At 41.9% G+C, this 15,180-nt stretch overlaps 1 protein-coding gene across 1 annotated transcript in view; it reads left to right on the plus strand.

Moving 5' to 3' along the window:
• The window catches only part of LOC5502422 (nardilysin), a 51,024-nt gene extending 36,885 nt beyond the window's left edge, over window positions 1–14,139 (plus strand). Inside the window, exons 31-41 of the mRNA XM_048727260.1 lie at window positions 2,894–2,984; window positions 3,612–3,712; window positions 3,982–4,018; window positions 4,681–4,776; window positions 5,094–5,141; window positions 7,900–7,952; window positions 8,290–8,373; window positions 8,708–8,798; window positions 10,429–10,545; window positions 12,503–12,598; window positions 13,131–14,139. Coding sequence (XP_048583217.1) covers window positions 2,894–2,984; window positions 3,612–3,712; window positions 3,982–4,018; window positions 4,681–4,776; window positions 5,094–5,141; window positions 7,900–7,952; window positions 8,290–8,373; window positions 8,708–8,798; window positions 10,429–10,545; window positions 12,503–12,598; window positions 13,131–13,325 — 1,009 coding nt within the window. The 3' untranslated portion in view covers window positions 13,326–14,139. The remainder of the gene's footprint in view (window positions 1–2,893; window positions 2,985–3,611; window positions 3,713–3,981; window positions 4,019–4,680; window positions 4,777–5,093; window positions 5,142–7,899; window positions 7,953–8,289; window positions 8,374–8,707; window positions 8,799–10,428; window positions 10,546–12,502; window positions 12,599–13,130) is intronic.
• The last annotated feature ends 1,041 nt before the right edge of the window (window positions 14,140–15,180 follow it).

A 15,180-nucleotide genomic window follows, 5' to 3' on the forward strand; every position in this document is an offset into this window, starting at 1 on the left:
TGATAAGCTTGCCAGGTTAGCCCCATAACCCCTCACCCTCAACACTGATAAGCTCGTCTGGTTAGCCTCATGACCCCCTTACTCTCAACACTGATAAGTTTGCCTGGTTAGCCCCATAACCCCCTTATCCTCAACACTGATAAGCTTGCCTGGTTAGCCCCATAACTCCCTCACCCTCAACACTGATAAGTTTGCCTGGTTAGCGCCATAACCCCCTTATCCTCAACACTGATAAGCTTGCCTGGTTAGCCCCATAACCCCCTTACTCTCAACACTGATAAGTTTGCCTGGTTAGCCCCATAACCCCCTTACTCTCAACACTGATAAGCTTGCCTGGTTGGCCCCATAACCCCTCACCCTCAACACTGACAAGCTTGCCTGGTTAGCCCCATAACCCCCTTACTCTTAACACTGATAAGCTTGCCTGTTAGCCCCATAACCCCTCACCCTCAACACTGATAAGCTTGCCTGGTTAGCCCCATAACCCCCTTACTCTCAAGACTGATAAGCTTGCCTGGTTGGCCTCATAACCCCCTTACTCTCAACACTGATAAGCTTGCCTGGTTGGCCCCATAACCCCCTTACTCTTAACACTGATAAGCTTGCCTGGTTAGCCCCATAACCCCCTTACGCTCAACACTGATAAGCTTGCCAGGTTAGCCCCATAACCCCTCACCCTCAACACTGACAAGCTTGCCTGGTTAGCCCCATAACCCCTCACCCTCAACACTGATAAGCTTGCTTGGTTGGCCTCATAACCCCCTTACTCTCAACACTGATAAGCTTGCCTGTTAGCCCCATAACCCCCTTACGCTCAACACTGATAAGCTTGCCTGGTTAGCCCCATAACCCCTCACCCTCAACACTGATAAGCTTGCCTGGTTAGCCCCATAACCCCCTTACTCTCAACACTGATAAGCTTGCCTGGTTGGCCCCATAACCCCCTTACTCTTAACACTGATAAGCTTGCCTGTTAGCCCCATAACCCCCTTACGCTCAACACTGATAAGCTTGCCTGGTTAGCCCCATAACCCCTCACCCTCAACACTGATAAGCTTGCCTGGTTAGCCCCATAACCCCCTTACTCTCAACACTGATAAGCTTGCCTGGTTAGCGCCATAACCCCCTTATCCTCAACACTGATAAGCTTGCCTGGTTAGCCCCATAACCCCCTTACTCTCAACACTGATAAGTTTGCCTGGTTAGCCCCATAACCCCCTTATCCTCAACACTGATAAGCTTGCCTGGTTAGCCCCATAACCCCCTTACTCTCAACACTGATAAGTTTGCCTGGTTAGCGCCATAACCCCCTTATCCTCAACACTGATAAGCTTGCCTGGTTAGCCCCATAACCCCCTTACTCTTAACACTGATAAGCTTGCCTGGTTAGCCCCATAACCCCCTTACTCTTAACACTGATAAGCTTGCCTGGTTAGCCCCATAACCCCCTTACTCTCAACACTGATAAGCTTGCCTGGTTGGCCCCATAACCCCCTTATCCTCCACACTGACAAGCTTGCCTGGTTAGCCCCATAACCCCCTTACTCTCAACACTGATAAGATTGCCTGGTTGGCCCCATAACCCCCTTATCCTCCACACTGACAAGCTTGCCTGGTTAGCCCCATAACCTCCTTACTCTCAACACTGATAAGCTTGCCTGGTTGGCCCCATAACCCCCTTATCCTCTACACTGACAAGCTTGCCTGGTTAGCCCCATAACCCCCTTACTCTCCACACTGACAAGCTTGCCTGGTTAGCCCCATAACCCCCTTACTCTCAACACTGATAAGCTTGCCTGGTTAGCCCCATAACCCCCTTATCCTCAACACTGATAAGCTTGCCTGGTTAGCCCCATAACCCCCTTACTCTTAACACTTATAATCTTGCCTGGTTAGCCCCATAACCCCCTTATCCTCAACACTGATAAGCTTGCCTGGTTAGCCCCATAACCCCCTCACCCTCCACACTGACAAGCTTGCCTGGTTAGCCCCATAACCCCTTTACCCTCAACAATGTTTAGCTTGCCTTGTTAGCCCCATTACCTCATCAGCCTTAATCCGGAGACGCTTCCTTGGTTAGCCCTATAACGTTATAAGCTTATTATTTCACCAACGTCAATAACATAACGACAAAAGACGTTTTTTTCTGATGTCATTATTTTATGTAAATATGTCCCTCGCGCGTTATGTTGCACAAGGCTTTACTGGGCACGATGAAACAGAACACAGTTTGGTGATAAGGTCGGGCCTAATATAAAACAATTACGATAAAAATGTCTTGAATTTTGAATAAATGTTATGTAGTGTCCTAAAACGACGTTTTTATAGAACAAATTTCTTCAATGTGTATTATTTATTTGTATCCAATAAATGAGCAAATAAAGGTTTTGGAACCGTGATATTTATATTGCTTGTCTTCTAAACATTTCCATGGTTTGCAGAGGCCGAGATTTTGACATATATTTGCTATTCAGTGTAACATGTAATACATTGCTTCTCGTACTGCATCCTGATTGAATAAGGTGTATCTCTGTCCACAGCGACAGTGCTAAAAAACGCAAGAGACTAGTTCCAGTACCGCGCGGTTAAACCAGCCTTTTTGTTTTGAAATGGCGGCGTTTTACCGGCGAACTGTCACATTTTGGCTAATGCTAAGAAAACTAGATAAACTTCAGGCTAAAATTACTCCCTCATTATCAAACAAATCTGTCATCTTATGTACAGTATGGTTTTAATGCTGTACAGTAAGTCAAAACAGCGACCGAAGTCAGAATTTTGTACCTTTACTCGAAGGATTCAACACTGAGATTTGTTTGTTTTCGCCAGAACACGCGCATGCGCATACGTTATTCAGCACTGTCGTCCCCAGCTGTGATCTCTTTTTCGTTCCCAGGTCTGTGCGGTTGGCCATACTTCAGCACATTAAGTGGACCACTGTCGACAAACGTGCTGCCATACCGGATATCACTATGGAAACACTCGAGGTGATTGCAGGCTCACAAGGGCTTCAAGTTACAAAAACCTTTAGTCATGGTACCGTATTTCTAAGCCAATCTGATGGTGCTGGTACTGCTTTTGCTATCATTAACAGTATACTGGTTAAGTTCAAAGAGTATTTTAGGAAAGCATTTTTGAATCATGATAATAAGATCAACGAAATTTAAAAACAGTCAAAATCATGCGGAATAATTGAATAAATGTTATAATAATAATTTAATAATTAATTATTTATTTTATTTTTCGGAACAGGCTGTACCTTTACTCCAACGCTTGAAATTGATAAATACACCAACTAGATCCTGGTTTGTTCCACATTTTTTATGAAACTTTCCTAGAACAAGCGTGCGAGTTCCCCTTGAAACATGCTTCTGTGAATTTTATCACGGAGTACGTCGTGTATGGAATGTGTTGTGAGTCAGTTGTTTCTCGTTAACAGCGCATTCTAAGCATTTTGTGTTTTGCTTGCTATGTCTTGCAAGCATCTTGTTTCATGTTGACAGTGTGTTAATTGCAAGCAGAGGTTTGCAAGCATACTTTGTTGTGATAGAAGAGTTGTAAACATGTAAACTGAGGGTAGATTTTAAGCTAATTGTTTTCTTTTTGATCGACAGAGTTTTGTGCGGATGTTTCAGTCCAAACTTTACATCGAGAGTCTTATCCAAGGCAATGTGACGTCAGAGGAGGCCATTGCCTTACAAGAAGTCATTTACAGGTAACTTGGGTTGATTATTGTTACATATACATCAGGGAGTAACAAATGAAACGATCTAGTGTAACAACCTATTTCAAACACTAACACCATATTAGGAACATGAAACTCTTTTTAATAGTTTTCCGACTGAAATTTTCTAGTTCTTAAACAACCACTAGCTCCCTACCTGATAATCAAATGTCTCTTCAACATGTCATGCGAAATGTTGTTTTATGGACAGCACAATACTTTTGTATTCATAGTTTTTTTTTTTCAATTTTCATCAACAGCAAATTGCAGATGATTCCTCTCAGCTCTCTCCCCGAGGTACCTGGTGTTCTGATTAATTTCTTTAGTTTTTCATACTCCTGTCACAACCCTTCATAGCCCCCTAACCTAACCAAAACCATACATCACATCCCTTTTTTTCCCAACCAAATCCTCCATTATTCACCGATTAACACGGTGTATTTTCTGGTGTTGTGCAGATCCGAGTTGTCCAGTTGCTTGTTACATGGTGTTATTATACAAGTGCTAGAAAATACCTTTGTTACACCGTGTTAATCGGCGCATTTTGTGGTGTTGTGCAGATCCGAGTTGTCGAGTTGCTTGTTACATGGTGTTATTATACAAGTGCTAGAAAATACACCGTGTTAATCGGTGCATTTTCTGGTGTTGTGCAGATCCGAGTTGTCCAGTTGCTTTTTACATGGTGTTATTATACAAGTGCTAGAAAATACCTTTGTTACACCGTGTTAATCGGCGCATTTTGTGGTGTTGTGCAGATCCGAGTTGTCCTGTTGCTTTTTACATGGTGTTATTATACAAGTGCTAGAAAATACCTATGTTACAACGTGTTAATCGGTGCATTTTCTGGTGTTGTGCAGATCCGAGTTGTCCTGTTGCTTGTTACATGGTGTTATTATACAAGTGCTAGAAAATACCTATGTTACAACGTGTTGATCGGTTCATTATCTGGTGTTGTGCAGATCCGAGTTGTCCAGTTACCACGTGGCGAGTGTATATGCCGTATCCCTGGCATGAACAAGGAGGACAGTAACTCTGTCGTAATCCACTACTACCAGGTGCGCTGCATACGCTGGTAGTTTAAAGCCACATTGTAACTAGTTTTTTCCCCGGTTGATTACATAACAATCTCCGATAAAGTTTAACAAAAAATGCGAAAAATATTTCAAAATTTTGAAAGCGCGTGTGTTTATTGGAAGCGTATTCTAATATATAATTTTATCTTTTGCTGGTTGAGGTTTCCATCGGCCTTCCCGACAATGCAGCTTTAAAAGGGCTGTGTCAAGTCCAATACCATGACTATATTGATTATGGTAATATAATATTGTGTATCATGGCCGTTTAATATACTGATTAGTTGCGAATTTCTTTGCAGTACGGCGCGGCTACTGTTGAGGATTTTGCCAGACTTGAATTGCTCATGGTAAGAAAAAAACACAGAATCAAACGAAATCTTACGATAAACCGTTTAAAAAGCCTTCTATTTTTCCTCTATACAAGCCTTTTTTTGAAATTGTGTTTTAAAGAACTTGATCCTTTTGTGAAGGATCTTTTAATGCGCATAAAAATATGCAAATCCAAAATAAGTAGCTTTGTTCTATTGTTATAATATAAAATAATGAAGATTATATTTTTCTAAAGTAACCAGAGATTTCAATATACACCCTCAGTGTCAGTGTTATGGTTGTTTCATCACGTGGTCATGTTGATGTGCTAGTGTTGTGGTTGTTTCAGCACGAGTATATGTTGATGTGCCAGTGCTGTGGTTGTTTCATCACGAGGTCATGTTGATGTGCCAGTGGTGTGGTTGTTTCATCACGTGGTTATGTTGATGTGCCAGTGTTGTGGTTGTTTCATCACGAGGTTATGTTGATGTGCCAGTGTTGTGGTTGTTTCATCACGAGGTTATGTTGATGTGCTAGTGTTGTGGTTGTTTCAGCACGAGGTCATGTTGATGTGCCAGTGTTGTGGTTGTTTCAGCACGTGGTAATGTTGATGTGCCAGTGGTGTGGTTGTTTCAGCACGAGTCTATGTTGATGTGCCAGTGCTGTGGTTGTTTCATCACGAGGTTATGTTGATGTGCTAGTGTTGTGGTTGTTTCAGCACGAGTATATGTTGATGTGCCAGTGGTGTGGTTGTTTCAGCACGAGGTCATGTTGATGTGCCAGTGTTGTGGTTGTTTCATCACGAGGTCATGTTGATGTGCCAGTGGTGTGGTTGTTTCATCACGAGGTTATGTTGATGTGCCAGTGTTGTGGTTGTTTCATCACGAGGTCATGTTGATGTGCCAGTGTTGTGGTTGTTTCATCACGAGGTTATGTTGATGTGCCAGTGTTGTGGTTGTTTCATCACGAGGTCATGTTGATGTGCCAGTGCTGTGGTTGTTTCATCACGAGGTTATGTTGATGTGCCAGTGGTGTGGTTGTTTCATCACGAGGTCATGTTGATGTGCCAGTGGTGTGGTTGTTTCATCACGAGGTCATGTTGATGTGCCAGTGGTGTGGTTGTTTCATCACGAGTATATGTTGATGTGCTAGTGGTGTGGTTGTTTCATCACGAGGTCATATTGATGTGCCAGTGGTGTGGTTGTTTCATCACGAGGTCATGTTGATGTGCCAGTGGTGTGGTTGTTTCATCACGAGGTCATGTTGATGTGCCAGTGGTGTGGTTGTTTCATCACGAGGTTATGTTGATGTGCTAGTGTTGTGGTTGTTTCAGCACGAGGTCATGTTGATGTGCCAGTGTTGTGGTTGTTTCAGCTCGAGGTTATGTTGATGTGCTAGTGTGGTGGTTGTTTCATCACGAGGTCATGTTGATGTGCCAGTGGTGTGGTTGTTTCATCACGAGGTCATGTTGATGTGCTAGTGGTGTGGTTGTTTCATCACGAGATTATGTTGATGTGCTAGTGGTGTGGTTGTTTCATCACGAGATTATGTTGATGTGCTAGTGTTGTGGTTGTTTCATCACGAGGTCATGTTGATGTGCCAGTGCTGTGGTTGTTTCATCACGAAGTTATGTTGATGTGCCAGTGGTGTGTTTGTTTCATCACGAGATTATGTTGATGTGCCAGTGTTGTGGTTGTTTCATCACGAGTATATGTTGATGTGCCAGTGTTGTGGTTGTTTCATCACGAGATTATGTTGATGTGCCAGTGTTGTGGTTGTTTCATCACGAGTATATGTTGATGTGCCAGTGGTGTGGTTGTTTCATCACGAGGTCATGTTGATGTGCCAGTGTTGTGGTTGTTTCATCACGAGTATATGTTGATGTGCCAGTGGTGTGGTTGTTTCATCACGAGGTCATGTTGATGTGCCAGTGCTGTGGTTGTTTCATCACGAGATTATGTTGATGTGCTAGTGTTGTGGTTGTTTCAGCACGAGGTCATGTTGATGTGCCAGTGGTGTGGTTGTTTCATCACGAGGTCATGTTGATGTGCCAGTGGTGTGGTTGTTTCATCACGAGGTCATGTTGATGTGCCAGTGTTGTGGTTGTTTCATCACGAGATTATGTTGATGTGCTAGTGTTGTGGTTGTTTCAGCACGAGTATATGTTGATGTGCCAAGGTTGTGGTTGTTTCAGCACGAGTATATGTTGATGTGCCAGTGCTGTGGTTGTTTCATCACGAGGTTATGTTGATGTGCTAGTGGTGTGGTTGTTTCATCACGAGTTTATGTTGATGTGCTAGTGTTGTGGTTGTTTCAGCACGAGGTTATGTTGATGTGCCAGTGTTGTGGTTGTTTCATCACGAGGTTATGTTGATGTGCCAGTGGTGTGGTTGTTTCAGCACGAGGTTATGTTGATGTGCCAGTGTCGTGGTTGTTTCAGCACGAGGTTATGTTGATGTGCCAGTGTTGTGGTTGTTTCATCACGTGGTTATGTTGATGTGCTAGTGTTGTGGTTGTTTCATCACGAGATTATGTTGATGTGCTAGTGTTGTGGTTGTTTCAGCTCGAGGTTATGTTGATGTGCCAGTGTTGTGGTTGCTTCAGCACGAAGTTATGTTGATGTGCTAGTGTTGTGGTTGTTTCATCACGAGGTTATGTTGATGTGCCAGTGTTGTGGTTGCTTCAGCACGAAGTTATGTTGATGTGCCAGTGGTGTGGTTGTTTCATCACGAGTTTATGTTGATGTGCTAGTGGTGTGGTTGTTTAAGCATGAGGTTGATGTTTTTTTCCCAACAGATGATGATGGAAGAACCCTGTTTCGACATTCTCCGTACTCGAGAACAATTAGGGTATGTTAGGAATATGTAGCGTAAACACGGCGAAATCAGGATTGCAGGGGAACACAATGCTCGTTTTACACCAAGGGAAAGAGTAGGCTCCCGCAACAAAATTTGAAATCCGATGCTCCGCGGGTCTGCCGTCCATGATGCTGATAAAGAAAGAAATTGCTTGTATGTTCTTTTAGGTTTAAATATGAATCCATGAAGTATATATTTATTTATTCTCGACTTATTAAATTTTATGTTTATTGCATTTTTTTTTATCGTTTTCCATGATGTTCCATCGCTTACCTTTACGTCTGCCATTACCCAAAGTGTCGTTACAATTGGGATTCTTTTTCTTCAGGTATTCTGTGTCCTGTACTTGCCGCAACACTTTTGGTGTTCTTGGCTTCTCTGTATCGGTCCAGACACAAGCTGAAAAGTTCAGGTGTGACGCTTATCACAACACTTGATCATATAATTATTTCTTCTTTATATACTTTAGTCTTTGTAGCTATCGATCCGGAAAATCGTAGTTTGGGAGCTGTTCGAGAATATCGCCGCGTGAGGGCTGTGAGTGGTGGTGGTGGTGGTGGGGGGGGGGGCTGGAAGCCTGTAAGCTTTCTCGTAAGCCACAAAATCTGGGAGAGCCGCTGTGTATTTACAGTTGTTTCTCAGATCTCTCGTAATTATTTTTGATATTACATGGAATGAAACTTAGAATTCCAATCTTAGCTCCCTGAGCTCTGGCCATAATTTTGTTTTTGTTTTTGTTGACATAGTGTGGAGCATGTCGCGTCCAGGATTAACGCTTTCATTGACGAATTCAGAGAAATACTGGAGAAGACTTCAGAAGAAGACTTTAAAAGCCAGGTGATTTAACACCCCCGTACTGTCTTATTACGCTTATGGCAATTCTCCGTGCCATTTTCTTAAGTTCCGCCGTTGCTATACGCTAATGGGCATGGCCGTCCACTATTACAAGCATATTAACTTGGTTATCGTTTTGACACATTAAATGCGTAGTGCACAATATGTTTGTATGCGTGTAGTTCTCATTTTCATGCTACCTCGTTCCCATATTACCTTGTCCCATGTTACCTCAATGTCATCTTATTTCCACATGTTACCTCGTTCCTATGTTATCTAATTTCCATTTTACCACCTTCCCATGTTACCTCGTTTCCATGTTACCTCGTTCCCATGTTAACTCATTTCCATGTTACCTCGTTCATATGTTACCTCTAACTAATTACTCGAGCTACCTGTGGTAGCACGAGTCTAGGTTTACCTTTTATATAAGTCTATCTATCCATGTAGAAAACGTGTAAGCCTGAGATGCTCAGAGGTCTGCGGTATACTCTACCTGAAAGCGAGGCAGTTTTTGTGGAAGACTCTTTTCGTTCGCGAAATTCGGAGGGACGCTCAATACTCACACAAATGCACACGCCGTCTGCGATAGACCCACACTAAAAGATGTGTATAACCGTATATTTTGGCCTGGGTTGTTTCAAGGACTGTCTAGCACGTTCTATAACCAGATATTTGATGAAATTTGAATTGTTTTGCTATAAAGAGACTCGCTCCGCCTCGGCCTTCTTTCTCTGCAGCTCGTAGTGCAAATATTTCTTAGTTCTAACAACTTCAAAGGACACATGTGATTCCGAAAGAAGAAGAGAATCAATAACAGCGAAGATAAGTTTGGATAAGTTTTGTGTTTATTGTTTTGTATACAATTTTGAACAGTGTCTCAAGCTTTTTACCGCTCGTTAATCACTCGCTATCAGTAGCGAGCGTGTCTTATCCCAGTAAAGAGTCAAATTTATTACAAGAATGCCCGTCTCGTTATGCTACATCTCATACACTTTAGTATGTGTAGCACCGTATTACGGCGTACAGCCCCGTGTAAACTGCGCCAGCACAAGCCAGCATTGCTGGCGAATTCTTGCTCGACCGACCACAAGACAAATGAAATGTCAATTTCCCATTTTGACATTTCCTTTGTCCTATAGTCAATCAAGCGGAAATTGCAGTTTGCACGGGGCTTTTAAGTGTACGAGCCCCCGAGAAAACAGCTCACCCGCAGGTACAAAATGCAGACTACATTTTTCGGTGATTCCTTTTGTAGCCCGAGTTAACGCTGGTGCAGCGTCTAGTTTATGTTAACTCTTATCTTATTTCCATGTTACCTCGTTCCCATGTTACCTCAATCCCATTTATCTTATATTCATGTTGTCTCGTTCCCATGTTACGTCATTTCCATGTTACCTCATTCCCAGTTACCTCGTTTCTACGTTACCTTATCTCCATGTTACCTCGTTCCCAAGTTACCTCATTTCCATGTTACCTTGTTTCCGTGCTACCTCGTTCCCATGTTACGCCATTTTCACGTTATCTCGTTCCCATGTTACTTTATTTCCATGTTACCTCGTTTCTATGTCATCTTATTTCCTTGCTATTTTGTCCCCATGTTACCTCATTTCCATGTTACGTCGTTGCCAAGGTGGACTCACTGATCGAGATCAAGCGTCATGATGACCTGTGCCTCGCGGACGAGGCTGATAGGAACTGGTACGAGGTGCTGGATCAGACCTACTTATTCGACAGGAGAACTAAAGAGGTATGGTTTTCTCTTTGTAAAAAAGGATCTTAGGGGTGGTGCTACACTGGCTATGAGAAGAAACGTGACTTGTATTGCGGTACTTGGATAACGTGACGTGAATTGCATTAATTACATATCGTGACGTGTATTGCATTTTTTACATATCGTGACATGTATTGCATTACTTGCATATCATGAAGTGTATTGCATTCCTTGCATATAGTGACATGTATTGCATTACTTGCATATCGTGACATGTATTGCATAACTTGCATATCGTGACATGTATTGCATTACTTGCATATCGTGACATGTATCGCATTTCTTTTATATGGTGACATGTATTGCATTACTTGCATATAGTGACGTGTATTGCATTCCTTTTATATCATGACGTATAGTGCATTACTTGCATATCATGACGTGTATTTCATTACTTGCATATCGTGACGTTTATTGCATTACTTGCATATCATTACGTGTATTGCATTACTTGCATATCATGACATGTGTTGCATTCCTTTTATATCGTGACATGTATTGCATTACTTGCATATCATGACATGTATTGCATTACTAGCATATCATGACGTGTATTGCATTCCTTTTATATCGTGACATGTATTGCATTACTTGCATATCGTGACATGTATTGCGTTGCTTGCATATCGTGACATGTATTGCATTCCTTTTATATCGTGACATGTATTGCATTACTTACATATCGTGACATGTATTGCATTACATGCATATCGTGACGTGTATTCAATTTCCTTGCATATCATGACATATATTGCATTACTTGCATATCATAACATGTATTGCATTACTTGCATATCGTAATATGTATTGCATTCCTTTCATATCGTGACATGTATTGCATTACTTGCATATCATGGCGTGTATTGCATTACTTGCATATCATGACGTGTATTGCATTACTTGCATATCATGACGTGTATTGCATTACTTGCATATAGTAACATGTATTGCATTACTAGCATAATGTGACGTGTATTGCATTACTTGCATATCGTGACATGTATTGCATTCCTTTTATATCGTGACATGTATTGCATTACTTGCATATCGTAATATGTATTGCATTCCTTTCATATCGTGACATGTATTGCATTACTTGCATATCATGGCGTGTATTGCATTACTTGCATATCATGACGTGTATTGCATTACTTGCATATCATGACGTGTATTGCATTACTTGCATATCGTAACGTGTATTGCATTACTTGCATATCATGACGTGTATTGCATTACTTGTATATCATGACATGTATTGCATTCCTTTTATATCGTGACATGTATTGCATTCCTTTTATATCGTGACATGTATTGCATTACTTGCATATCATGACGTGTATTGCATTACTTGCATATAGTAACATGTATTGCATTACTAGCATAATGTGACGTGTATTGCATTACTTGCATATCGTGACATGTATTGCATTCCTTTTATATCGTGACATGTATTGCATTACTTGCATATCATAACATGTATTGCATTACTAGCATATCGTGGCGTGTATTTTGCATCACATTTTGCATCACTTGACTCGTAATATTTGTGAAAAGTCCGCGGAGAAATAAAGCTGTTCTTCGAATGAAAACTCACAACATACTTTCAGTGTAAACATGGTTTGCTTTGCTAAAAAATATTTGCTAGAGCCATGGAAGAGTGCTGCAACAAACATGGCAAATCTCAACGTAGCGGTGATCTGACTTCTTTCTCCTCCTTTGGGAAAAACTCTTATTTAGTCTGTTTCTAAAACGTTTTCTGATTGGCTACTGAACCTCTATTCTGAAACATTGGGACGCGAAATTCGGCTCGTTTTAGCAGAGGTTGATGTGAAGCAAAATAAACGGGCGACACAGAAAGACCAGCGCAAGGGTAGACATTTTGTGGCGTATGCTGTATTGCGTTACTGACATACCGTGTTGATTGTGTTTTTAGGTGGAAGCCCTATCCAAAGTGACCAAGAGTGAACTGCTCAACTGTTTCGTCAGCTACGTTTCTGGTGGAGATCATTACTCTAAGCTTAGCGTCCAGGTTAATATCTAGCCAAGCACCTTTAGTTCGCTTACCAGATCAGTGCTGGTTTAAACGGTAGGGTCGGGGCAACTGTAGGGGTATGGCGAGGTGCTTTTGTAAACGGTAGAGGAGGGGTCGGGACAACTAGGGGTATGGTGACGTGCTTTTGTAAACGGTAGGTTAGGGGTCGGGACAACTAGGGGTGTGGTGACGTGCTGTTGTAAACGGTAGGGGAGGGGTCGGGACATCTAGGGGTATTGTGACGTGCTGTTGTAAAAGGTAGTGGGGGGGGGTCGGGATAACTAGGGGTATTGTGACGGGCTGTTGTAAACGGTAGGGGTGGGTCGAAGGAAATTGTTTGTGATTAACATGATATTTTTAACTTTAGGGGAAGAGAGTGTAGTGTAGGTAGGGGTGGGGTAAAATGATGATGTGAAAGGTAAAGGAATAGTATAGACGGTGATGGACGTTGACGGTGAGGGGTCAGGAGAACCGTAGGGATAGGGTAATCTTCTCACTTGTACTGAGCATTTTCTATCTATATCAACAGATCGTTGGCTCAGGAGAGTCTGAGAACACTCTTCCCAGTCCCGACTCTACCATGGAGGTCGACAATGGCCTGGGAGAGAAGGAGGAATGGGTACTGAGGCCTGTACCTGTGGAGGGAAAGGATTTCATTTCTATTACGAATATTGAGGAGTTCAAGCGATCCAGGCCGATATTTCCCGTGCTGAAGATCACGTGATGATAGCTATTTATTACTATTAACGCTACCCGATATTTGCTAACCTGAGCTTCAAGTTGGGTGGAGATAGCTATCTATTACTAGTAACGGTACCCGATATTTGCGCTTTTGCACAAGCCTTTAGAGTTTAATCGGGCTGTATTTATTACTAGTTGTACTAAATGCGTCCCCTATGCGTGCTTATTTCAAGTTTTGGATTCTTCGTACACTCTGGAAAGCAGTTTGATTTTTTCTATAAACCTTATTGAAACTATATTTCGCTGGATATCAGTGGAGGGATCTTCTGGAGCGAGAATTGCTCTTCCATCAAAGAGGCCACATAATTCTGGCTTTCCTCTCATCTTGTGTAAGGAGGAGAAGTCGAAATCCCTGTACAGGTTACAGCGGATATTTTTCCTTTTTAAACGAGGTTGACAAGGTTCCAGAAAACATTTGACTGTTAAACCGGTCGTTTATTTACTGTAAACTAGATAATATTTTTAATATCTTGAATGCTATCACACATCAAACTGTTTCAAAATATGTGTGTGTGTTAAATTTCCGGATATTAAAGTTCGCGTCAATTAAATTTCTGTGCTTTTTTTATTCTTTATCCGGTTCCTGAAAAAAAAAAACGGTGGTTGGCTCAGTTTAGCTGTTTAGAAACGACGTCTAAAACTGCAAAAAATCACAGCTGTTACTGCACTGTCAAAAAGCCACTGTATTTTCAAAAGATTCGTAGTCCTCTAGTGGTACTTTATTCCACTTTCCAAAGATAGTGGTCACCACACCAGTTTTTTCGCATTGTGTAAATAAATTAATATATTGGACTATGGTTCTGTGTATTCTGTACTTGCCTGACAGTGCTGAACCCGGATGGAAAGCTAATTATCGAGAATTGGTGTATGAAGAAACCTCACATTTTCACCAGGCACGACAGGCCTGTTTCGAGACAGCTTTATTTGTCTCTCTTCAGGTGTAATTGTACAAGGAGAGCTCGCCTATTTATGTTGGCTTTACAAGAATTTTCGTACATGGCAGCTTGCGCTTGCGAGCTCATTACGTTTGTTTAATGAGCATTCACTTGAACGGCATAATATAAAATATTTATCTGTTATGCAAAGGTTGCACTTTTTGGATCTATTGTCGTACGCGGGGCACGTTCCAGGACGCTCCAGTTGATTGAGTAGATTTTTTTAACTGCCGTTGCGTGTTTATTTCCTTCGTTGTTGAAAGACGCGGTGTGGTTGTTGTTCCCGGGTTTTAAAACTAACAGCGGTGAGTCCCACATACGTGGCGATGTTACCTTCGCTAGTTAATTTAGCTTGGTATTCAACGCTTTTTGTGGGGCTCTGGCCGTTAAGCGGGCATTGATCTTATTTTCTGCAATTGCAAAATTGTTCCACAGGTAGCCCAAGCTCTTTATTTGTCCCAAATGATATTTACGATAAACATAGGGCAAAAAAACAAAATAAGTGGAAAATAAAAAATAAAATGTTGTGTTTATGTTAAATTTTTGCGTGTTCTTTCGCCGTATTAAAGCGCCTTTTTCAAGATTCGATATTCACGATTTGAACTTTTACCAGAACGAAGGGAAAGGTAGGAAAGTAATTTTGCACATACCTCACTCGACCTCACGTTCCGTCCTCAAAAACGCACCTCCTCCCGCTCAATCGCGCTCAAATCACGGCGAGACCCTCACAGATAGTTGGAGCCCAACCAGCCCAAACCTCAGCGCCACACTATTTTCCATTGCAGAGGAATCCGGCAGAATATTCGTCTTTTTGTCGTCGTAACATGCTTGCCAAGAATGAATTTGGCAACCGTCAAAATTGTTTCGTCCCAAACAGCATTCTAACAAGCTTTGACCTTGTGA

The sequence above is a fragment of the Nematostella vectensis genome, chromosome 1 (genome assembly GCF_932526225.1).
Source record: "Nematostella vectensis chromosome 1, jaNemVect1.1, whole genome shotgun sequence".
NCBI lineage: Eukaryota > Metazoa > Cnidaria > Anthozoa > Actiniaria > Edwardsiidae > Nematostella > Nematostella vectensis.